General features: G+C 37.9%; 1 protein-coding gene across 2 annotated transcripts in view; it reads right to left on the bottom strand.

Annotated features, from left to right (window-relative positions):
* Positions 1 to 25,922, bottom strand: part of MORC4 (MORC family CW-type zinc finger 4) — a 48,453-nt gene that overhangs the window by 10,113 nt on the left and 12,418 nt on the right. For both annotated transcript variants that reach the window (XM_046673217.1, XM_046673218.1), the window contains exons 6-14: positions 23,709 to 23,841; positions 23,254 to 23,382; positions 20,157 to 20,276; positions 18,655 to 18,755; positions 9,560 to 9,658; positions 6,621 to 6,749; positions 5,130 to 5,198; positions 4,675 to 4,726; positions 3,117 to 3,292 (exon numbers count right to left, since the gene is read on the bottom strand). In XM_046673217.1, coding sequence (XP_046529173.1) covers positions 3,117 to 3,292; positions 4,675 to 4,726; positions 5,130 to 5,198; positions 6,621 to 6,749; positions 9,560 to 9,658; positions 18,655 to 18,755; positions 20,157 to 20,276; positions 23,254 to 23,382; positions 23,709 to 23,841 — 1,008 coding nt within the window. The remainder of the gene's footprint in view (positions 1 to 3,116; positions 3,293 to 4,674; positions 4,727 to 5,129; positions 5,199 to 6,620; positions 6,750 to 9,559; positions 9,659 to 18,654; positions 18,756 to 20,156; positions 20,277 to 23,253; positions 23,383 to 23,708; positions 23,842 to 25,922) is intronic.

Here is a 25,922-nt window from a genome sequence, read left to right as displayed (position 1 = left end):
GGGAGCCCCAAACTTCTTGACCATATGTACCTGGATTAGAGCTCCCTGGGGTAGTTTTCATAAAATACAGCTTGGAGGGGGATGGGGGCAGGCTAAATGCCAAAGACTCTTGCTGTTCTTTCTGAGATTTAATAGATTTTCTTGAATGAATGTCTTCTCCATTTGCTATATGCCCCTAGGACAATTTCCAGGAACTTGGAATGACTGTTTTGTTTTAATAATATTTTCCAGTTAAATGGTTATTTGTTGGTGAAAAGAGTCCATCATGCTCCTCGTTTCTCCATTCTGGAAGTCTCTTTCAAAGATCATATTTTAAATATGGTTTAATATTTAAACCATAATTTTACCATAATAGTTAATACTGGCCCCTGAGTCAATCTTATTCATTTGCAAAATTGTTCTTCTATTTCTATCTCATGTTTGTTGCCTCAAATATTTCTTTAAACACATCAGAATGGCTCTCCTCCTCTCCTTCCACCATTAGAGTCTAATTGGATAGGTTTTTTTTTTGGTTATCCTTTTAAAACAAGCACTAGTTAGCCTTTGACATATAACTTACCCCAAGGCTCTCTAAATATCTAAGTAAATTACAGCCACTAAGTCTTGCTTTTGTTGATATGCTTATGGCTATGCTAGACCTTAGTTTGTACCACTCATATGAAACCTAGCATGTACTGAGGATACTTACATATATAAACTTGACTACCACAAGCTCCTTCATCTTTGATTCCATCTCTGCCTTAGAACACTGCCTTTCGTACAGTAAGCACTCAAATATATGTAGAATGAAGGAACAGAAAGGGATCATTTCCTTTAAAAGAATAAGCTATCTCCCCTAAAAGTTTATGCCCATTTACATACTGGCTAAATCTCTTCTTTGTTGCAAGTCCTCCCCTCCCCTTGCTAGATTTGTGAGACTCAAAAAACTGTTTCCAATGACACCTCTGGAGCCCCTGCTAGGTCATATAATCTACTCCACTAGAACTTTTAAAAACTCTTTTGAATAGTGTAGGCTTTATTTTATCTAGAGTTAGAGAGCTGTACAACATGACCCAAGGACCCTTATCAGCTCTAGGTTTTGATAATAACAAAGGAGATTCTTTGTAACTCTTGACTAAACCTATTATTCCATTAAAATTGTTTTACCAGAAAACCCTGTAAATTTTAGTAAACTCTTGAGCACTTTCATTTTCCCCTATCAAAAGGCAGACTCTTTCCAATCAATCTGAATCCCCCTATATTTGTAGCTTGAAATGACATAATCATCATTTACTGACCTCACATATAACATGACATTAGCAGCATCAATTATCATGTATCTCTACTGAAATAATATTATTCTCAAATTAAAATTACACATGAACAGTCAAAGTACTTTACTTGTCCTCTACAGCCAAAACCCTGGATATAGCACTTCCATAAAGACTCATACAGAAATCTCAATAAAGACTGATGAAGTATGCCACCCAATGGATGTACTGCCATACTACACTCATAAAATACACACCTAAACAGATTAGCATCTGTAATCTCATTCAGGTTACCAAACATCACTAGAGTAACAAAAGAAACACTGAAGAAAAGGAAAAGAAGGCTCAGCAGGGTAAAGAGAGTCTTCAAGAGCAATGACACCTTGATATTCCAGTGGCAATTCTCATACATGACCATCTCAAGGAGATCGAGGTAGGGGGTAACAATGTGCTTCAAAAACACACATCACCTTATTGTACACCCCTCCCAACCACAATGAGAGTTGGAAAAACTATGGATGGGAACATGAGAATTATGCTCAAGCCCCTGAGGACTGACGGGACTATATTTCTTACCCCCTCGCTGCATAGTTCAATCTTAGAAATTGGTCCTTTTATATGACTCAGATTCAACCATTAGTTATTGATTACCTACTATCTTCCAAGGTACTGTTATAAACGCTTTCATACAGACTCTCATTTAATTTCTTTAGAGTTTTATTAGTTTTTCTCCTAATAGCTTACTTCCTCTTAAGACTTTTTGTTCATACTGAGGGGGTCATGGGGTTCTTCCAATATCTACAGGGCTTAATTGTGGAAGAATCACTGAATAGGGGACTTGTATACATGTAGAGATGTTTGTTTAGATGAAAAGCTGAAAAGACCCACCTAAGAAGCAAGAAACAGGAAAAAGAATCAGTAACATTGGTGGAAAAAACCAGGAGTTATTTTTACCGTTATGTATTTCATTGCTTCTAACCTATAATATGTTAAGAAGATATTTAAACTAAAAAGGGTCAACAAAAAGTTCACAAGCCACTATGTAATAGTCACGTTACTGCTAACTGTAGAAGCTTCTATTGGAAAGCAACTCTGTACCTGCCCTACGGCTTGGCCCTGCCAGAAGTGAGAAGCATAGTAGAGAGGAGAAAGCAAGTCATAAATAGGAGTCCTGAGTTCCAGTCCAATGGCAGTACAGGGGCACTCATATCTTTCAGTGCTTCAAACACTTCTGATGTTTAAGAAAAAGTATGTTCCTCTGCGTTAAAAAGATGAACAAAATAATATTGATGAGATACTAGAAGATGAACAAGTAAAGCCCAAGACTAAATTTATACTAATAATTTACTCCAGGAAACAATGGACTAGAAGGCTTACCTAACGGCACGAACTGCTAATAGTTATTTTTATATGTGGCCAATATGTGCTAGGCCTATGGGGCCCACGGGACTTCAATATTCCTAAACTTAAAACAAGAAACAGTGCTTATCTATGTAACGTTACCTTACATTTGTACAGCACATTATGCTTTTCAAAGAGTTTTCATGTCCATTATGTCACTTACACAATTTCCAACATAATGTGAATACATAACACATAAAGGAGCATTCATCAGACGATCACCTCAAAAAAGTAAAAACAAAGAAAAGTAGAGAGATAGATAGAAAAAGTTGTCATAGCACTTGTAATGTTGAAAAATTGGGGGTACACGCAACATACAACTTTATCAACCCCAAATGGTGTTTCTTCTTCTGAATTCCATGCTAGGCCTTAGGAAAAACATAAACATGATAACCATACCAACTGACTTCATAGGAAAACAGACCCGAGGCTCACAACTGAAGACAGACTATGTTTTTCACCCACCTGGAAAACTGAAAAACACTCGAATCCAGAGGCTTAAGTTGAAGAGAAGGTGTTTTGCTTTCTTCTCCAACAGAAGGAAGTCGACCAGGGCTATCAATTCCCTCATATCCAACTGTCTTATTATTCAATTCATCCATATCTTGAATAGTAGGGATCTTCAGTGGATTAGTGAATACCTAGCGAAAAAAGAAAAGATTCATGAAAATCCCAATTTCAAACTAAATACCAAAGGTTGAGTCAATCCTTCTGATGCTAGGAGAAAATACTTGCCAAATAAAAAAAAACTGTTTCCTACACAAAACAAACAGCACGCAGTAATGTACACTAGAACACTGAACCCAGGCACGTTCAGTTATAACCTTATCAGCTGGACACCAACAGACTTCCCCAACTCACTTATTGGCTCCTAGAGTCATCCCACCCACAAAATAAACTCAGGCCCCCTAATCACTATCTAATGCTCTCTGGTGACCCAGTTTAAGGCTGGGTTTTCATTCCTCTGAGATCTGTGATAAAGATAGGGGTAGAGGGAATAAGCATTGCAGCAACTGTCTGTGCTGGTTTTGGAGAAATGCATGCTAAAGACTAACATAAGTTCATAGTGCACACACACAGAGGCATGCATCTGGGATCTTGTGGGAGAGCCAGCCTATGAAGATAGTATGAACAATGACAGTGAAGGAATATAAAGGGAAGGCAAACTGAATGAGGACAGGGCAGTCCCAGGAAATCTCCCAATCTCTAGATCAGACTATTAAGCCAAGACATGAGGGTATGAAACCTGTTGATTCATATACCTTGGGTCTTGGTAGGATGTCAGAAGAAGAATTAGTATTAAATTGCCTCTATCCTCACCAGTCTGACCTACCCTGATTGAGTGGGTGGAAGGTGGATCTAACATGCCACTAGCAGATATCTCTGGGAAAGAGGGTCAAGAGGAAAATCATGCAGAAAAGCAAGGTTGGGTGGGAAAGATATATGGGTGCCATGGTGGCTGTCAGGAAAGGAGTGTCCCTGAAAGGACGGCCAACCTTATTGCACCCTTCAGCGTCCGGAGCTGGGCACCCATGTCCGAGAGACAGTGCTCCTGAAAATTCAAAACAGCAGAGTCTTCATAAAGCCAGCCAGCCTGAAAGCAGGGATGGGGGAGGGGCACAAAGAACCACCCCTTCTTCCCAAGAGGAATGAGGAAGGAATCACCCCTGAATCCTGGAAGAAAGAAGACTGAGGAAAACTAGAAACTCAACAGGAGCAGCCTGTATGAGGATAGACCATGACCCTGAGTATTCCATGACACCAAATGTGACATTCACACTGTGCAGAATCGGTAATGAATACAAATCTGGGAAATACATGATTTCACTCTTCTGTTTTTGGTGATCTGAACATCAGTAACAGCAGATAAAAGCAAAATCCAAAGATCCAATGAAAAAAAGACCACCAGAACAAATGGTTCATTATTTCTATGCAGCTTTCAAGATTGCTGCTTCCTTCAACCTATGTCCTCTGTTGGGGAAAATTTTGTGTGAGAAAAGGAAGAGGGCAGACTGTCTCTCACCTGGTGGTTCTCATTTTCCACTGTCACCTTCTTCTTCTCAACAGTTTGATCTCTAGGAGAAGATAAAAGTGCTGTTTAGTTCACTCGTGAAATTTCTCAGTCTGAAATGGATTACCAATTATAGAATTAGGTTATAATGTTCCTTCCAAATTAGAAATAGTGTGAGCCTCACCGAGTAACTAAGGGTGCCTTCTTGAACTCTCCTACTAAAGAGAGATTTCAAATGCCCCATCCAAAGAGAAGGCATGTGGAGGGAGGAAGAGACACTAAGGACAATCATTAGTTGAGACATTCAGGAGATGATTACAAGGAACAAAGAATTGGAAGAACAGAGAGGTGAGGAGGGAAATCATTAAAATTCCTCCCCCCAAAATCATCCATTTTCTCAAAACACCCCTATCCTATTAGGAAGGGTCTACTGTGTGATACAGAACACCACCTCAGGTATACTCAACTGTTTCTTAGCTTTGCTCAAGTACAGGTCTTCATCAATGAGTTCTTGTTCCTCTGGAACAGAGCATCTCCTGGAATATGGAGAAGAAATCATTATTTGGAAACAAAATATGCCCTTCACTTTTAACCTTTACTTTCCTCACAACTATGATAAGGCAGGTTAACAACCCTCTAACAGTATAGAGTTCAGATTCCACCCATATTGCAAAACCTGTGTGCAGGTTAACGTGTAACAATTCTTATTTCAAGGCATACTATCAGATAATTATTTTTGGTGCATGTATTACCTTTCTCCCAAGACATTCAAAGTACGCAACAGCTACAAAATTCATATTATCATGGGCAGCATGAAGCATAATCCCTATTTTTACACAGTGAAGTTCAAGCACAAGAGAAACTTGCTTGTCTTGAGACCATACAAAAGTCTTGCTTGAGAGCCCATACAAAGAGACTGTTGCTGAGTCTGGAATCTAAGTCTTTTGCCTCTTATCTATAAGAAAGTAATTCCCAAGGGGCAATCTAGAAGCATGAGAATTCCTAAACCAGGTGATGATGACTGAAGAAGAAAATCAGAGGCTATGACAGAAAGCAGCAATAAGGGACTAGGTGTTTACATCATATACAGAACAGAACAGAGATTAGCAAAGAGGAGGAAAAAAGAGAATTCTATAAATGAAAAGACATTTGATATACGTAAAGCACAAGGAAGAGAATTTTAGGAGTGAAAACTGAAAGGAGTGCTAGAAAATGTGTTCACTGGTCAAAAGTAATCCTAGAAAGAAACAAAAATTAATAATAATTGGAAAGTCTATGTTATACCCATTTTTATAAGGGGGCAAAGTGTCCCGGAAGGCCATGTCTCCTGAACTGAGTGTAAACTGACAGGCGATGCATGGTTCAAAAATGAGACTTCTAAGCACTCAGTGCCATATTCTAATCTCACAATCCCAGCTACTCTCCATGGAGAAGCGCTCAGGCATGTCTGGAGATCTGAAATGTAAAGCCCTTCTCTAATAGTTTACATCTCTTGAAGAGCCAAAGTAAATAAATATGAAAAGCATCCAAAAAATACAAAACAGTATGTGAGCAAACATCAAGAATTAAAAACCACAGGAAGCCAGAGTAAAATCACTGTCAACTACTGTCAACAGGAAAAGTACCACACAAAATACTTAAGCTTCCCAGATGGTTGCGATTTGGGTAGGCAGACAGAATGCAGAAAGTCCCTGTAAGCAAGGGCAATGACACTATCAAGCCATGGAGGAGGGAATAAGCGTGGTATGCGTGGGGAATAGTGAAGCCACAGGCCTAGCTAAAGCACACAGTTTGTGTTAAGATACAATGAAAAATAAGGCTGGTTAGGTAGAGTGGGACCCGTTAGCACAGGGGCTTGAATGCCAGGCTGAAGAGTGTGGACTTGAGATGAAAAGTGTTTTAGAATACAGAGGCAAGTCAGGAGTTATCTCTGGCATAATACTGAGTCCTAACCTTACCTGTACTTTGGATGGGAATTATAGTAACAGAACCATCTTGCAGGTAGTATGGACGGATCAACTTTGCCAGGAAGCTTCCTCCATTTAAGACACTCGTCACACTGTACCCATGTCTGGTCAGGAATCTTCCTGAATGAAGGAAAACAGAAGTATGACTGTCCATATTCTAGCTCTGTGCTCTGTCTTACATTAGCAAGGCATACTCTAAAGGAGAAAGAACATCATTTTATATATGAAATGTGTTACAACTGTTATAGTCGAGGTGTCCAAGATATATATATCTTGAACTTCAAAGATAAAAAAATAATGATAGGACACCACCAGACATGGATATGAAAAAATAGTAACAAGCATTAACACGATGAGCTACCACTATTTAGGGAGGCCAATAATATTCACTCTGTAATCTCTTGTTCTAAGCAAATAAGAGGATAATTTTAACTCTAAAATTTATTAACTAGGAAAAAAATTATATATATATTACAATATTACCAAGAAATCAACTCCATAGAATCACTTTCTTTGGTTCTATCCAATTCCGTGACAGGTTTAAAAGGCCTCTGCGGGAGGCTCTGAAGCATCAGCATCTTCATGTCTGCCCCATTTCCCTGCAGACTCCCTAGTCCTCTTTTTTCCTCTCAAAAAGTCTTTGCTCATACTTCAATCAAAATTGTATTAGGTTGATACTCCCAGAGTTAATCTTAAAAAGTAATATAAACTTGATTAAATTTCATAACTAGAAATGGTGGCTCCAGGCCAATAATTGGGTTAAATTATTAAGACAAATTTTTTCCAGAGTTCTACTCTTAAAACACATACCCATTCCCATCTCCCCCAGGAAGCGAAACTCAGTCTCCTACACCTTAGAGTGAATGAGTCTCTCTGTGAAAGGAGGTAGTCCATATATAACAGAAGTAGTCAGCATCTAAGGCGTGAAAAGAAGACTGCAGTGGGAAGAGGGAAGGCTGGAGAAAAGACACAGAACGAGGGGAGAGGGGCACCTAGGGCCAATTTGAAAAACATGTTAATTTAGCCTAGGGTGGGTTTTGTGTATGTTGCATTTATACTGCTCTTATACTGGGCATTTCAATAAAGTAGTGTGGTTCTTTTATGTCCTAGTTCAATATTTTTCTTATCTTTTTAAATAGTGCTTTTTGCTAGTTATAAAAGCAACATAAACTCATTACAGAACAACTGGAAAATACAGAAAGACACAAAAAAGAAAGCAAAAGGTACTTATAATTCTATCACTCAAATACAACATCCTCTTCTTGTTTAAAACTGTTTTAACAAAGAGAGTTCGTACACATTCTAGATATATAGCTTCCTATCTCCTAGCTCCAGGCTGCTCCAGCCTTGCAACCCCACTCTAAGCTCAGGCCTGACCTCTGGTGTCTATATATTTCCATATAGCCACTGTTTTATTTAGAGCCAGAGCCAGCAAAACGCAGTTTCAGCAGTAGTGGGAAGGGAGAGGAAAGGTCATATTAGCTTTGGTTTTACATGCACACGCACGGAAGAGTCTCTCGTGGAAGGCTGCGAATATCACTCTCTCAAGGACAAGTATTAGATAGCAACTCTCTGCCTCGGGTCATATGCACACCACGGTAGATCCTTCCATCCAGGCAGACAGAAGAGGCTTTTAGCTTGTGCTTGCAATAAAAATGTAGTTGAAGGGACTATACCGTGTTCCCTTCATTGCATCCTTCCAGAAGCATGTTGTGGTTAAGAACTCAGGTTTGGGGTCTGATTGCCTATATTTGAAACTTGGATCTACAACTTTCCACTTGCCTCATCTTGAGCAAGTTACTTAAGCTCTCAGGGTACCGGTGTCTATATTTGTAAAGAAGTAATAATATCCTCTATCTCATACAGTTGTTGTGAAGATTAAATAAATGTAAATACATGTAAAGAACTTAGACCAGTGCCTGGCCTATAAGTACGTACTCAGTAAATAGTAATCATTATTATAATTCTGCCTCCAGAAAGGTTGTATAACATACATACAAACACTCCAGAAATTTATGAACATCTGGTTCACTGCATTAATCATCACTTATTTGAAAGGCAAAAAAATGGCATTTCATCTTAATTTGTATTTCTCTGAAAATCATGGAGGTTGGACAGGAGCAGAGATTTTTAGAGTAAGATAGTAATATTCATACAGCAGTTGATCATGTTGCACTTGAAACGAAATTTTATATCACACACGTGTCTGATGATTTCCATTAAAAAAAAACCCCAGTTGCCTACCCCAAATAAACTTTTACCACCCTAATCTTTGTCTTGATGGTGGTGTAACTGACTGCATATGTGTCGTCATACATTCTATCCTCTGTATGATGCTCCTTTCCTGGCTTACTCAGGCCTTTCATCCTGATCCACAGTTCTATGTGTAATTCCCTGTCTTCGATCCAATAAAGTCTATCTTTTTTCTGATATGCTGAGTTCTCTACTTCTACTCTCAAATTCCCTGGTACAGCTCCAACAATATTCACTACAAATAAAGAGAAGGGAAGTTTGCTAACATTTCTGAATACCTACTATATGCCAGGCACTGTGCTAAAAATGTTATGTCATCTAATTTAATATACTCAGAGAGGTGAAGTGACTTACTTACCCAAGCTCACCCAACTATTAAGAAGCAGATCCAGATTTTCAACCCAGGAGTGTCTGATTTAAATGGCCATCATCTTCCACTATATCACACTGCCTGTAGGATAAACTGAGAGTACTAAACTCTTCATATTTATGATCCAAACCACACAAGTGTTAAACTAGAATGAAGAGGTCTAGAAAATGATGAAATTAGTACCTGTGATTTTCTATTTTATTTCATTAAACTTCCCTACGTGAAAAGCACCATCTTACCCTTGTTCTTTCCATTTGCTCTACGAACATTACCCCTAATACTTTTACATTCTAGATTTACTACTCACGGTATTGGCCTGGCTATGGCTGAGCTCTCAAAATTCTCTTGGGATGTCTTTTCCTTCCAATAAGCATTGAGCTTCTGGGCAAGGGCATTTATTGTCAACCTGAAAGAAAAGCAAAAAGAAGCACATCAATGTTGAGGATTTGTTGAACAATTTTGTGATGTTTGAGATGCTTCCACATCACAGAAGCCGACAATTCAGAATATTCAGCATAGTCTGAACACCTGCACTTTCAGAAACTAGGATGGGAACATACTGCCTTTGCAAATTACATGTCAAAATTACAAAGTCATAATATTGAATCGTCACTTTGGTTGAAAAGGTAAAATGGTGAAAGTCCTAAAACGTACCATGTGCTCCAAATTTTCAGGGCTTTTAGAATCATGGGGAGGGGAGTTAAGCTTACAGACAATGACAGTGAACTAAACTGAGAGGACTAAATCAGAGCCAAATACTGAAGAGCTGATGGGGTGATTCAATTGTCAGATGACTACAGGTAAACAACTTGGGACCAGGTTGAAAGACAGGATCCATGCTGCATCCTATCTATTTCAAATCAATCAAATATTAACTTAAAAATGTCTACATAGTTCCTCTTCATCCAAATGTTGACCCACAGCAGTTACAGCACCAATGGGCAACAAAGTCCCCTTCAACCTTCTATGACATAGTTGTTAGTGTAGGCTGTACCCCAGTTCTGGCTCTGGTTCTTTCTCCTTTATCTCTCTTCCCAAATGAACAACAATGGACCCAAAAAACGTAATGTGTATAAGTCAAAATCTGAATTTGACTTTTAAAAGCCGTCAGTTTCTCATGCCTGATTCCGATTTAATTCTACAAGCCAGAACCACAATTTAACGTAGAGCTGAACACACCCGAAATACTACAAATTCAGTATTTTAAAAATCTCGACTCCCTGGATCGTTCCCCAAGATTTTTGCAGAACTCTTCTCTCCTTAAGAGGAATTCTTCCTTACCTCCACTTTGCTCATATTACATTAGATTCTGACTACACAGAGAAAATTAATCATATACGAGCTCCGCTATAAGCTCTTATTCCCTTCCAACCAATGTTACTTCCTCTATGTTTATATGCTTCCCTCAAGGATATAGGATAGGTGAAGAATTATTCCTTGTTTTCTCTTAAAATTATACTTTAAATCTACTTTAAAAAGAAGTAGAGACCGGCCCAGTGGCACAGCGGTTAAGTTCACGTTCCGCTTCCACGGCCCCAGGTTCGCTGGTTTCGATCCTGGCTGCAGACATGGCACCGCTTGGCACGTCATGCTGTGGTAGGCGTCCCACATATAAAGGAGAGGAAGATGGGCAGGGATCTTAGCTCAGGGCCAGCCTTCCTCAGCAAAAAGGGGAGGATTGGCAGTAGTTAGCTCAAGGCTAATCTTCCTCAAAAAAAAAAAAAAAGTAGATTAGGCAAGATTCTGGGAAGACAGTGGATTAGGAAGCACCAAGAATCTGACTCCTCACCTAGACAAAAACCGCACTAGCCAAATTTGTCGGATGTAACTACTTCGACCTCTAGAGTCTACTGAAGACTTGTAATCTCCAGGGGAAGGCTTGGAGGGTAAATTGGCAAATTTCAGCTCTTAGTGTAGTAGTAGCTATAATCTCCCACCCCCAGCCCAGTGGCAGGCAGCTGTGCACACGTTCCAAGAGCCGCTTGCAGGATCCAGGGTGGGCAAAAAGGGCCCCGTCCTCCAAATATCAAGCATTTGTGTTCTGGTTGCTGCTGTTGCTCCTGATCAAAGGATCATGTAATCTCCATGATAACCACAAAGTAAATAGCTATGGAATATACACAAAAGGCAATGAGAAGAATTTAAATGTTTCACTACAAAAAATCAACTAGACACAAAAGAAGACAGTAATGCAGGAAACTAGGGTCAAAAATCTATAGAGCATACAGGCAAAAGCCAATAAAATGACAGACGTCCACCCTTATCAGTTTTTTTTTAATTTTTTTGGTGAGGAAGTTTGGCCCTGAGCTAACATCTATTGCCAATCTTCCTATTTTTGCTTGAGGAAGATTGTTGCTGAGCTAACATCTGTGTCAATCTTCCTCCATTTTGTATGTGGGATGCTACCACAGCATGGCTTGATAAGTAGTATGTAGGTCCACGCCCAGGATCTGAACCTGTGAACCCTGGGCCACTGAAGCAGAGTGTGCAAACTTAACCACTAAGCCACCAGCCGGCCCCAGTAATTACTTTAAATGTAAGTGGATCAAACTCTCCAATCAAAAGACAGAAATTGGTAGAATAAGTAAACAAACATGATCCAAATATGCACTGTCTAGAGGAGACTAACTTTAGATACAAAGACAGAAATAGGTTAAAAGTGAAAAGATAGAAAAGGATATTCCATGTAAATAGTAACCAAAAGAGAGCAAGTGTGTCTATACTAATATAAAACAAAATAATTATAAATCACAACAGCCAAAACATGGAAGCAACCCAAGTATCCATTAATGGATGAGTGGATAAGCAAAATGTAGTGTACACATACAGTGGAGTATTATTCAGCCTTAAAAAAAGAAGAGAACTCTGACACATGCTACAACACTGATGAAGCTCGAGGATATTATGCTAAGTGAAATAAGTCAGTTACAAAAAGACAAATATTGTATGATTCCACCCCTCATACTCAGAGTAGTCAAAATCATAAAGACAGAAAGCAGAATGGTGGTTGCCAGGGGGTGAGGGAATGAGGAGCTACTGTTTAATGGGTATAGTTTCAGTTTTGCAAAGTGAAAGGAGTTCTGGAGACGAATGGTGGTGATGATTGCTTGACAATATGAATGTACTCATATCACTGAAGTGTACACTTAAAAATGGTTAAGATGGTCATGTTATATGTATTTTACCACAATAAAAAAATTGGGGGAAAAAAGGAAGTAGATGTGGTTGTCAGAGGTTGGAGAGAAGGGGAAATGTGGAGTGACTGCTAATGGACAAGGGGTTTGTTTTGGGGTGATGAAAATGTTTTGGAGTTAGATACTGGTGATAGTTGCCCAACTTTGTGAATATACCAAAAACCACTGAACTGTGCACTTTCAAATGTTGACATTTACGGTATATGAATTATATCTCAATTTAAAAATGAAAAATAAATCTCTGTTCTCAGGTAAAATTTACATAGAGTAAAATTCACCTTGAGTGTGTAGTTCTATCAGTTTTGACAGATGCATACAGGGACGTAATCACCACTTCAATCAAGATACTGTTCTCACGTATTTTGAAACCCCATTCTTTTTTGCAAAAACCCTGACTTGACTCCACTGTCCTGTTAATCAAATTCCTTTTACTTCTCCAATCCTGATGTATGTGGTCTAAGTCACTACCTCCTCTTCATTCTCCTTTCCTCATCCTCTACAATCTAGTTCCCACCATTGCCACTCCACACAACTTTTCCTTTTCCCAGCCTCATTATTCTATCAATGATCCTGCCAATATCCTAGTCTACTAAATTTGAGGTGTTGAAGTGATCTTTGATTCATCCTTCTCCTTTATTTCCCTTATCCCATTATCAATATATCACCAAATTCTTTTGATCTTTTTTTATAGTATCTGTCATATACTTCCTTCTTCACAGGTATTCTTATTTCAGACCTTCACCTCACACTTAAATTACTCCAACAGCCTTTAATCCTTCCTTCAACCCATCCTACTTTCTGTTGCCAGATATATCAACTGACATAATTCATGTAAAGCACCTTATAAACCATAAAGCAGTATATATGTATAACGCACTATATTCTTAAGATAGTGTTCAAGTTACTCCCCTATTGAAGAATACATAATGAATTCTCATTGCCTAAGGCATCAACTACTCTACCCAACGTCCCTCTAAGACAGAAGTTTTCAAACCTTCTCAGTTCATGGCACCCTTAAGTCAAAAGAAATACGTACCAGTTCCATTCATTAAACGGTGAGGTTCAAACAACTTAGTAAGTATTTATGTACTAAAATTTAGAATCCATTTGAAAAAATACACATAAGTGGAAAAAATATTTCTGTTTCATTCGTAAATAACCAGAGTTACTTACTAATTGGATGTGTATGCCTGTTGAGTACTGTACAACTTCTCAAACCTTGGAGTCAAATTGGACACAGCTTTCCTCATTTCTTATTCAACACTGATTTTCATGTATTATTTGCTTCTTATCACAGCAACCACCCAAAACTCAGATTCACAAAGACGTAATTAAAATGAGTGTAGGAGATTTTGGTACCTGGAAGTGGGGTGCTGCTATAACAAATACCTAAAAATGTGGAAGCTGCTTTAGAATTGGGCAGGGGGCAGAGGATGGAAGAATTTCAGGAACATGAGAGAAACAGCCTCAACTGCCTTGAACAGACTGTTAGTAGAAATACGGATGTTAAACACCCCACTGGTGAGGGCTCAGAAGGAAGTGAGGAGCATGGTAAAGAAAACACAAATCTCCTTAGAGCATACCTAAGTCATAGTGAACAGACCACTAGTAGAGCTACGAATGTTAAAGGTGCTGCTGGTGAAGACTCGGAAGGAAATGAGGAGCACGTTATTGGAAAACTTGAGAGAAGGTGATCCTTGTTACATAGTGGCAGAAAGCTTAGCAGAATTGTGTTCTTTAGTTATGTGGGAAGCAGAACTTGTAAATGATGAAATTGGACATTCAGCTGAGGAGATTTCCAAGATAAGTGTTGAAAGTGTGGCCTGGTATCTTCTGGCTGCTTATGTAAAATGTGAGAGGAAAGAGATAAATTGAGGGAAGAACGAAAAGGAGCCAAGACTTAATGGTTTTGGAAATTCTCAGCCTATTCAGATGGCAAAAGATGCTAAAATTTTACTGTTAGGAAAGCATGTTCTAGAGAAAGAGCTAAGGCTGTGGCTGGACAACCTTTTGCAAATATCTCAGAAAGATCAAAAGATCACAGCATTCAGTCACACAAAAAGCTCTTTGAAAAGATTAAACACGTGCCTCAGGTCTCCACAGCCAACTCAGTAGAAGCCAAGAAGAGAAACAGGATTATCGAGGAAAGAGCTGTCAAGAACTTCTTGTCTGATGGAGTGAATATCCATGACATACATGTGAGAAGCATAAGGTTCTTGAGAATGGCATACTGGCACAGAAGCTGCTAGATTGGACTGAATGGGATAGAGAGAGCATAAAATGAAAGAAGGCTGTTGGACTTCCAAAAACTCTATAGTCAGACAACAGGCTGATGAAACTACTCACCTGCAAATACATGCTACCCTTCATGAAAAAGGAAAGATGACTCTGAGGGTGGAGCCATGAGCCCAGTGGGCAGAGCCCTAAGTCCAGAGGGTGGAGCTGCAGGCCCAAGAAGATTGTTCCCAGGCCTTGAAATTGAATGGAGTTAGCTTGGTTAAATTTTGAAGTTGCTTGGAACCTGCAACTCCTTTTTCCTTCAATTTTTCTTCCCATTTGAACTGGAATATCTATAGTATCCTATGTCTGTACCATCAGTGTATTTTGGGAGCAAAATACCAAAAAGAAAAAAGACACATCTACAGATGGAGAGGAATTTTACCTCAGGATGCATCAGACACAGAGTATCACTCATACCTGATTTAGATGATGAGATTTGGGAATTTTGAGCTGATGACATTAAGATGAGCGTTTAGACTTTGAGTTGCTGTAATAGTTAAGGCTTCTGGGGGTATTGGGGTGGGGTGAACGTATTTTGCACGTGAGACGTAAGTGAATCTTTGGGACCCAGAGGGCAGACTGTGGTAGGCAGAGTAACAGTCCTCCAAAGATGTCTGTGTCCTAATCCCTGAAACCTGCGAATATATTAGGTTACATGGCAAGGGGGAATTAGGGTTGCAGATGCAATTAAGATTACTCATCAGCTGACCTTAAAATAGGGAGATTATTCTGAATTATCCCATGCAATCACAAGGGTCCGTAAAAGTGAAAGAGTGAGGCAGAAGAGTTAGAATCAGAGAAGATGCGATGACAGAAGCAAGGTCATTTGAGTATGTGATGTGAGAAGGGCTCAACACTCCATCGAAGATGGAGAAAGAGGACCACGGGCCAAGATGTGCCAGCAGGCTCTAGAAGCTGGAAAAGGCAAGGAAGTGGATTCTTCCCTAGAGTCTCCAGGAAGGAGGGCAGCCCTGCCAACGCCTTGATTTTAGCCCAGCGAGATCCGTGTTGAACTTCTAACCTACAGAACTCTAAGATAAGTCAGTGTTGTCATAAGCTAGTTAGTTTGTGGCAATTTGTTCCAACAGCAATAGAAAACAATTTCTATTGTTTATAGACATAAGTCAAGTATCACTGTACTTCCCTCAAAAATCTTAAATATCCTTTGGCTCCCCTGTGAGTTCATTATGTGCAGCTTGGCACACAGTTTGGGAACTGTAGCTCTAGGACCGGGGAGGGCAAACTACAGCCTGTGGGCCAAATTCAGGCCACTGCCTGTTTTTCTAAACAAAATGGTTTTGGACACATCCACGCTCATTCCTTTACTTATCGTCTATGGCTGCTTTCATACTACAGCATGATTGAGTAGTTGTGACTGAGACCATATGGCCCACAAAGCCTAAAATATTTACTTTCCAGCCCTTCGCAGGAAAAGTTTGCCAATGCCTGCTCTAGGATATGGCCCTACTCTATCCATTACTTCCCTTCATTCTAGTTACATTCCCTTATCCCCACTCCCCATATTCTTACCATTCTGAGTTCGTGTCACTACCTTAGCTCATGCTATAATTCTATCCTAGAATTCCCTTCCCTCCCTTTTCTAAATCCTATATCCTTTAAGGCATATCTCAAGTCATACCTTCCACCTAGAACCTTCCCTATCTACTCTATGAAGGCATTTTTCCTATACCATACCACCTAGGTTTCGATTAACCAAGTAGCCATTTTATTGCTCTCTAAATTGTTTCACATATATGACAATCTGTTATTACAAATAGACTGTTAGCTTCTCAAAGACAGCAGCCATGTCTTGAATTTCTCTGGAAAATTCCACAAAGCCTAAACACTGTGCCATGCACCAGTGTGGTGCTCAGTTAGTACGTGTTGATTGCATTTCTTAAGCTGAAATTCACTCTAAAAATGTTGTAAATTTGAGCTCTGATAGTTGCAGCTGAAATCTGATATCCATAACTATTAAAAGTGATATTACATATGATTTATTTGTAGACATTCCAGCAGTATGATGGCTCGTATCTCTTTTAGCATTTGCGGCTTTGATGTCTATAATACACTTGGGATGAATTTGTGATCATAGACAACCTTCTCTAATCCCCCTCACAAATTCCCTTACTTTTTAAGTAAACATCTTTTTATTTTATATGAAATACAGTAAAAAAGGAAAACGATGCCAGAATTGGGATGAGTTATGCAATTATCCTCAAAAGACCCTGTATGCAGGACAGTATACTAGTTTTCTGTTTCTAATAAAATGTGTAGCAGATACTAAGCTACTTAAGCTAGAAATCCTATATGTTTAACTGAATAAACCTGTTGTCTATGGAATATCTCTATTTTTATCCTCTACAATCACCTCAAACTCATCATACTGAAACTAAACCTCACAAACCAAGGGTCTAACACGTCTAAAATCTCCAAGATAGAGGGGGTGGGGGATGGCAAAGAGGATATAAGAAAGAAGTTAAGTAATTTTTAATATCTAACATTTGGTTTACACAAATCTTAACTATTTGGTTAATCACCAGAAATTCACTATTCCTTTCACTCAGGAGAAACAGAATGATTTGGCTTTGAGACTTTTATTAAACTGATGTCATTTCTAAGCTTACACTCTTAAGAGTCAAGTCCTAGTCAAAGCTACTTAAAAGACACTTTTACTTAAACTGAGGGCAGATAGTTAACATAACCATTGAGTAGCGCTAGTGACCAATTACCAATTACCCTGAAATTAATTTGGGGTTGTCATCCAAATAGTTTTCTCTTTGTCAAGCACTAAACCTAAAATTCTTATGGTTTCAGATAAATTAAGGTAGAACGTTTAATTAATTTTATTACAGTTTTGGGCACAAAAACAAAAGAGATTTGGGAAATTACTTTTCCTCTACTCTAAGGAAAAATTTGCTACTGAGACTTCAAGGAAAACGACACCAAATGACCTCATGACTTCTTTCTCCACACTCCCAGAACACCCCTTGCCCTTTTCATGCCCTTGCATATACTTCCCTCTGCTTAGAATGCCCTTCCCCTATCTGTTCACCTAGCAAACTCAAATTTTTCCTTCAAGTTTAAGTTCAAATATAATCTGCTATGTGAAGCCTTCCTTGATCCTTTAGGTATATTTAAAGGTTCTTCCCATTTTGCATATATCCCCAATTACCGCAATTATTTTATAGGTATTTAAGTTTCTTATTTGCACACACCTCATCTCATTTGTTCAAAGACATCAAGAATTTTTATCTTTCATTCTTATGTCCCACGTACCTGGCACATAGGAGATATCTCATAATACTTGATGCAAACAGGAATGAATGATCCATCCCTCCCCAAAAGTTTTAAAACAAACTATTATATCCTGGCTTTATCAACTCCTTTCTTTGTCTCCTAAAAATATCCTTGCTGGTTCAGCCTCAACGTCAAGTTCCTTTCTGATTCTTTACTGGTCTTACCTGTTAAATCTAGATGCTTCCATGAACACACACATCTTTCCAGCTGCTCCAATACTTTCCTTTCAATCTGTTCACTGGCTTCAAGAAAACCTCTTGGAACAAACTTCAAAGTGCTGCTTTTTTTACCCCTAACATATTCAACAACTTCAGATTCACTCATCTCTTTTCATTAAGATCAATTCCAAGGCTCTTTGTTTCACCAGAAGTATTTTACTATAAATGAATCTTATGTTCTTTCCATAATTTTTAAAGTTAAGGTTTGTCTCAGCTGGGCTCCATGTATCATGTATCAATGAACTTTAATTTAAAAATCAAATCATTTTATCTATAATCTTAGAAAATAGGCTTGAAGGAATTCTCAGTTACCTTATCTGGTTGGTTTCAGAGATGACTTTAGAAGATTCAGAGAATAGAATGGTATCTGAACAAACTATCAGAAACACCTCAGGTTGGCAGTGACTCACCGGTACTCTTTGGTGTACTCAAAGTCTTGCTTGTTGTAGGCAGGTTTTAAGAAATTGCACTCAATGACTCCAATTACTCCCACACCTTCTCCATGAGTTGGCTTAGAAGAAAAATATTAATTTCAACACTTACATTACTTTTGACTGCCTGGAGGCATTTCCTTTCGATTCCTAACAATAATAGAAAGGTTACATAATGTTCGTGGGCAAGGAAAGGCCAGCAAGATCTAGAGAAACACTCAGAATGTATTCCAAGAGACTGCAAGTATTACATTAAACTAGAACCTCCGGTAAATTCCAGGGCAGAGATTTTCAAACTATGATCCCTAGATTCCCTAGGATTTTCCAAGGATTGATAGCCATTACTATTTCACCCACACTATCTCCACTTACATCTGTTTTATATTCTGGGATTGCCATAAGAATTCATTTGAACAAAGAATGACACCGGGAAAAAATCAAGGTTCTATACTACTGTCCTAGGGAACTGAAACCAAACTTCATCTGAAAAAAAAATTTAAGGATGCTATGTAATCATTACACTCTATTAAAGTAAACAATTTTTGTATATGTAGGCTACCAAACAACTACCGAAGAGTCAGACTTACAGTGATTGTTAATTACAAGTTGATACAAGAGATTTTTGCATTTAAAATCACTTTCTTATTCTTTAACGGAAGGAACTAAGTCAAGGTGTAATTAGACTGATACACATAAATGAATTGTACAAAGATGACAGAATAAGAAAAAGCAACAAAGGCTGAAAACTAGTGATCCTGGTCTAACATAACTTTGCCCTATGGTGTAACATAAAGTAGTTTATCATTCCTTGTGCTTTAACAATCTTATTTGTAAAACAGGAATGAATGGGATACTTGTCGATATATTACTACTTTAAATTGTATTAAAACATTAAAGGTGAAGGTAATATTTGTATAATTTGGTTTACAAAGTATTTTCACATAATTTATGCCAATTAAGTTTCTCAACCCTTTAAGCTGTAAGGTAGGCAGAGCAGGTAAAATTATTATTGTTGTTTCCATTTTACAGGTAAGGAAATTGAGCCTCAGAGAAATTAAATGATTTAGCTAAGGTTACACTGCTTGTAAGTGGAAAAGCCAGGACTCAAATTCTTGTCATCAGCCACTAAATTTTATGCATCTTCCGCTATGCCTTATTGTCTCCTCAAGAAAATAGAGAGTTCTCTTTAATAAACTGATACACATGGCAGAGTTGCTGGTGTTTTAATTCTACTTTTTACTAACAGCTACATAGAAAATGTAATCAGTAAAGTTCCTGGTTTGATTAACATCTATGAAGAATGAGAAACAGAGTTTTTCAACACAAGATGGCTCACTGGTAACACAGAATTCCAGAATCAGATTTAACAACCATCAAAAGATGAGAGCACAAGCCATTAATGACTCTATCCCCTTGGCAAATTTTAAATCCTCTTCTTACTCTTTTCAGCCGTCTGTGACAAGGAAACATTAACCACTCACCTTCACCTGGCAGCCCACCTTCTCAAAGGACTTTATGAGTCGGTTGTTATGATACATCATTACTCCAAACTGGTTATTATTCTTGCAAGAGAACCCAAAAGTTATTTTCACCTGCTTATTCTGAGAAGAAAATCATTAAGGACACAAACACCAGGGGCTTTAGCAGACAAAATGTTGTACTATATTATAGCAAAGAACATCAAACATCATTGAATGTAAATTGATACAACCGTTCTAGAGGGCATTTAAAAAATTTGTAGCAATAACTTTAAAAATATTCCTAACCTATGACAAAGTAATTCTCTTTCTAGGAATTTATCCTTCAGAAACAGTCAGCGAAGTCCATAAAGGTTTGAGTTACAGAGATTTATCAATTAGTTATAATGGCAGAAAAACATAAATTATTTAAATGTTTGACAATAAGGGAATGATTAAATAAATGTTGGTATATCTACATGGTCTACTATGCAGCTCTTTAAATTATGTCCTTGAAAAATATTTGGAAACATTAGGAAATGTTCGTAATATAATAACAAGCATTATCTAAAACAATATGTATATAAATATATACTTAGAAAAGACTGTAAGGAAACATACCAAAATATCATCAGTGATTTAAAAATTCACAAATAATCACAAAACATTTCTTAACCCTTGCTAGTTGCTCCGTTTGCTCCTAAGGTCTCCCAGGTTCTGGTAAGAGTTGTAAATGGTACAACACAAATTCACACAACTATAAGCAATAAGCTAAGTTCTGCCAATCATATGAAACAACGAAAGCAAAAGCACCAAGAACAAAATCACCTTTAGCGGTAAAAGACAACGAACAGTCCTGTAGTAACACATTTCACAGGAAGAAGTTAACAAGCTTAGACAAGACGAAATTAAGAGAACTAATTATTATATGTAAAAGATGAATAATGATGAGTTTTTAACAAGTCCTACTCGATTTAAAAACCAACGTATGAGAGTGAGAAAGATAAAAGAGACAGAGAAATTGAGATTTTCGTTAAAACAAACACTAATAAATCTTCATGCACAAATGAGTTAAATGAAAAGTTATTTTTGTTACTTGTTCAAAAATTATCTCCGGGGCCGGCCCGGTGGCGCAGCAGTTAAGTGTGCATGTTCCGCTTCAGCTGCCCGGGGTTTGCTGGTTCGGATCCCGGGTGCGGACATGGCACCGCTTGTCAAGCCATGCTGTGACAGGCGTCCCACATATAAAGGAGAGGAGGACGGGCACGGATGTTAGCTCAGGGCCAGCCTTCCTCAGCAAAAAGAGGAGGATTGGCAGTAGTTAGCTCAGGGCTAATCTTCATCAAAAAAATAAATAAATAAAATAAAATAAAATAATCTCCATTGCACTCTCTTTACAAGCTACTTGCATCAAATCCATGTGACAAATTAGTCAGATGTGATACAAAGACATGATACAAGTGAGTACATAGCACAGTAATGTTTGGCGCAGAACATATAACGTTCCAGGCTCCAGAAGCTCAAATCAAACCTCAAATAAGACCCTATTCTAACATGAAAACAAAGCAGGACAAAGTCCCACAAACAAACAAACCAAAACCCTATATAACATTTTAAAGATAAAGATGGTCAAATACTTTCCTCCTGTTGCACACTTGAAAAATTCTAAATTATGGTGTGAAGGGTACAATGGGGTAGGAGGTTCCTCAAACTACTATAAGGAGAGAGGACAAGAGGAGAGAAGAGGCCTTTGATAATTGAATAAATCAGTCAGCATCAATGATCTTGTTCCTCAGTGACCCAGGGAAATTTTGTCAGGGGTTTCATTTTACCCCTGCCTAAGGTGAATTCATTCAGCCCAAATTATAACAGGGGAGGGTAACTAGTTTAATGAGAAAGGGAGCTGAGAAGAGCTGAGAAACATATAGAATGATTACATAGGAGTTGCCATGATAGAAACTCACAAAAGAAAGAAACTGGAGACAAAAATAAGGTATATCCTGAAACAGTAGTTGGAAAGCACTTCTTTAGACTGGCTTTGTTAAACCCATGGCACTAAGATCTTGGCCTATATACAGTAATATTTTAACTAATTTTCTGGTTTTGTTAAGTTGGGTTTGTTTAGGGCTTCTAAAAATTTTCCTGGAAGACAAAGTATGTCTTCCCCAAAAGGAGAAAATCAATCTGCTTATGAGTAACAACTACACAGCTGTTTTAAAAAGGGAATGACAATTCCTAATTTTTGGTCAGGTGAAAAAAGACAAAGCAAGCTAGACAACACTTTTGATAAAGCAAATAGAGTGTGAACATGTTTCTTGGGCCAAGAGCTGTGCTTAGTTACTAAAAAATAAATTACAAGAGCAATTCTTCATACCTGCTTATGTGTTCTCAGACTTTCAAAGATTTTTTTTGCCCAAAAAGCCATCAACAAAGATAGACCTAATTTCCATAGTTCATCTTAAGATTTTCTCAAGTGTTTGAAATCCGTTCCCAGTGCGGTGGAGGGTAAGTGAAAACGAGTAATTACTTCTCTGAGGGGCTGCCATTATGAGAAGTACTAGGAAATTCATGTCAAACCTGTTGAGGATTTATCTCACCCTAGAAAATCAACTTTTAATTTTTACTCTCCTAACTTCCATCAACATAAATCTGGACTTGTTAAGACAAAAATCATACTATGTCCAAAAGATTAACAAATTCTAGTCAACATTTTGCTTATTTCAATCAGTGTATATATATAACAAACTTCCAGAACAAACCAAACAGTGTGGATTATTTCCTACAGCAGAGATCCTCAAATCTGGCTACTCATTAGCATCAGCTGAAGATTTAAAAATAAATATTTCTTTTTAAAAAAAGAGATTTCAGACTCTACTGAACCAGAATTTCCAAAATTTCAAGATGTTGTATTATTTTAATAATTTCCAGGTGATTTCTGATAAAACTGGTACACAGATTGGCAATTAAGAAATACCTCCTTAGAGTACACTATAATAGGATTTGTACTATAACACACATTTTTGAATTGGAAAAAGACAGGTTTTTGTTTTTCTGTGCCAACTTGGAAACCTAATCCTGAAATACAGAGGTCAGCTTCATGTAGTTGTAGTTGTAAGGATACTGTGAAGGTAGGTTTATATACATCATATCCTACATTGGCCAGGCTCTTGGCAATCATCTGGGTAGTCACCTTCTTTTGACGCAGAAAAATTTTCATTCGTGGCTTCATATATAGAATACCACAAAATGCCTATGGAACAGTGAAGGGAAAGTTATTATACAACATTGCCAGTCCTACTGCTATCCCCATAGAACACTGCCAGCAAACGAGATCTCTTCTGGGCAACGATTTGGCTCCATTTCTATACCTTGTTATACTATGTCAACTACCACAGTCAAGTGCTGCTGACTACATTATTAGCTAAACTGTTTCAGTGGAGACAGTGAAAAGGAATCCTAGCACAAGGCTAAAAGGTTGTCATCTTTATATAACTAAGGTAAGATCTTGTTCTATAATATTTTCACATTACAGGAAACCTTACCTCTCACTGTTGAAGAAAAACCACTCTCACTCACCCGTAAAGAATACTCTGTTTCTGGCAGCTCACAGGTAACACCACCAGTCTCTTTTTCTTCTGTGCCAAAGTCTGATACCAGGATGTCATACTGATCTGTATCAAAGTCCAACTCAGACTTTCCATCTTTATTTCTGGGTAAAAGAGACAAGTACCAATCTAACAAAAACTGGCTCCAAAGGACAAAAATGCACTAGGAACCCAAGAGAAAAGAAACAATATGAGCCAAAATTCAGAGATGTATTTCCTTCCCTGACTACCAGTGCAAAGAAACTACAAACTACTTGGTTTGAAGATCACACAATATTTACAAATAGTTCCAGACTATACAAATCTACTCTGTTTCATGGAGGTGGTGATGCCAAGTACAGAAGGAAAGAAAAAAGGGGAAGGTGGGAATGTCTGTGATCTGATAAATCAAATGAACGTCAGCTATCCTTGAAGCAGGATCTTAAAATAGATCCCAACTTTCTGGGTATTGCTGGGTAGGTCATTCAACATCATTTTCCCCAACTGAATAAACAGATGAATCAAAACTTACATCTTCTAACTTCAGCAATAGTATAAGGACTAATGAGATACCAAGATTTCCTCAGATCTAATCCTATTTCTTAGAAGGAAAAAAAGGTTGCTATAGAAACAGCATATATTTGTTAGTCCTCTAGAATATCATTTATGGAATTATCATTTAAATATAATAGTACTTATATTCCTAAGGACATTTCTTCTTCTCAGATCCTTTTGGGCCACTTGGCTTTGGTCCATCCCAAGATCCTGAGCTACATCACTGACAAAGTGCCAGAGAAAAAAGGCCAAACCCATCTTTGTTCCTGGAAAAAGCGCAAAACAAATGATGGGTTATAGAGAAAACATATATGTCAGAACAATAGTTCTCAAAATTTGTTCTGTGGAACAGTAGTCCCCCAAGATACTCTTAAATAAGAACTAAAGAAATAAAGAAAGATTGTATAATCGAATAAAATTGAGAAACAATTCCTGGCTTTCTGAGTCACCTCAAGGTCTGGTGACACCTCCCTCATACTTCAGGCTTCACAAGCTCAGAAATGCTGTGTTGAAAATGTAGCTCCTTCTTCAGGGCTGGACCAGAGCCACTATTAAAGCCCAAGTCATTATAATAGTATATTCTGGATTTTCCGGGATAATCTTGATTCTTGCTATCCCATCCCACTCTAACACATGTACTCTGAGGAGGGTTCCTGTCCTCCCTGGCCCTCACCATTCACCATCCAGGGAAAAGAGGTCTGCAGAGACATTTTTTGAATTGGGAAATACTGCGTACTATATTGCTCTCAAATATTTTCAGTGCATATTGAAATAACGTTAGTATACAAAAGCCTCTGAGAAGCCCTGCAATAGAGCAACGCGGTAAGCTTTGTTTAAGCCAACTTTTCCCAAAGTTATTTGGGAATCCTTTCATTTACATAACACCTAGTACCATATAACACAGAGACAATGTATAAAGAAAAAAGTCTGATTAATGTGTTTAAATCACTGGAATACCTCAGGAAAAAAGATTCTTTAAAATATAAATTATATTACTTGGGATTTTCCCAGAAGGACACAGGAAGATCTGTTTCCAATGTGTAAAAAAACCTTACTTTTTTTCTTTTTAATTGAAAGTACTCTCTATATAAACCAGCATGGTTTTTATGTAAGTTTTACCCAGCTAAGAAATGAGGCGAAATACTTGACCTAAGGAGAAAAAGAAGAATGAATGTACTGGATACTCTATTCTACTAAACGTAAGAGTAATACCTCTACCTTATATTAAAGGTTTTTAGGTTTTACAGTGGACACTGTTAAATCTATTCCATTTGACAAGCCAGGATTAAACAAATGATGTACCCTAGAGTATTTCTAGACTGTTTTATCAGCTCTAAACACATGACCTCAAGCCAGCCTCACTATAGGTCAAATTTATCTGCTTCAAAGATTTTTTCTACTTCTAATCCAGCTACTAGGAAAGCACTAATACAGAGATTCTTATTTTTAAAGATCATGTTGTGCTTTTTAACCCTAATTTCTCTTTCTCATATTTCATTTTCATTGTCAAATAGGTAAAATAACTATCATTTACCTATCTCAAAACAGTGTCCATGAATAGAAAATAGATATTTATAATGGATTCTCAAGATTTCAGAACAATGCTGAACTGTTGTGATTGTGGCAGTAGCCTCAGGATATGCATGCCTCC

Source organism: Equus quagga, chromosome 10 (assembly GCF_021613505.1).
Source record: "Equus quagga isolate Etosha38 chromosome 10, UCLA_HA_Equagga_1.0, whole genome shotgun sequence".
Taxonomy (NCBI): domain Eukaryota; kingdom Metazoa; phylum Chordata; class Mammalia; order Perissodactyla; family Equidae; genus Equus; species Equus quagga.
Note: the sequence above shows the minus strand (reverse complement) of the source record. Positions and strands in the feature narration are given on the sequence as shown.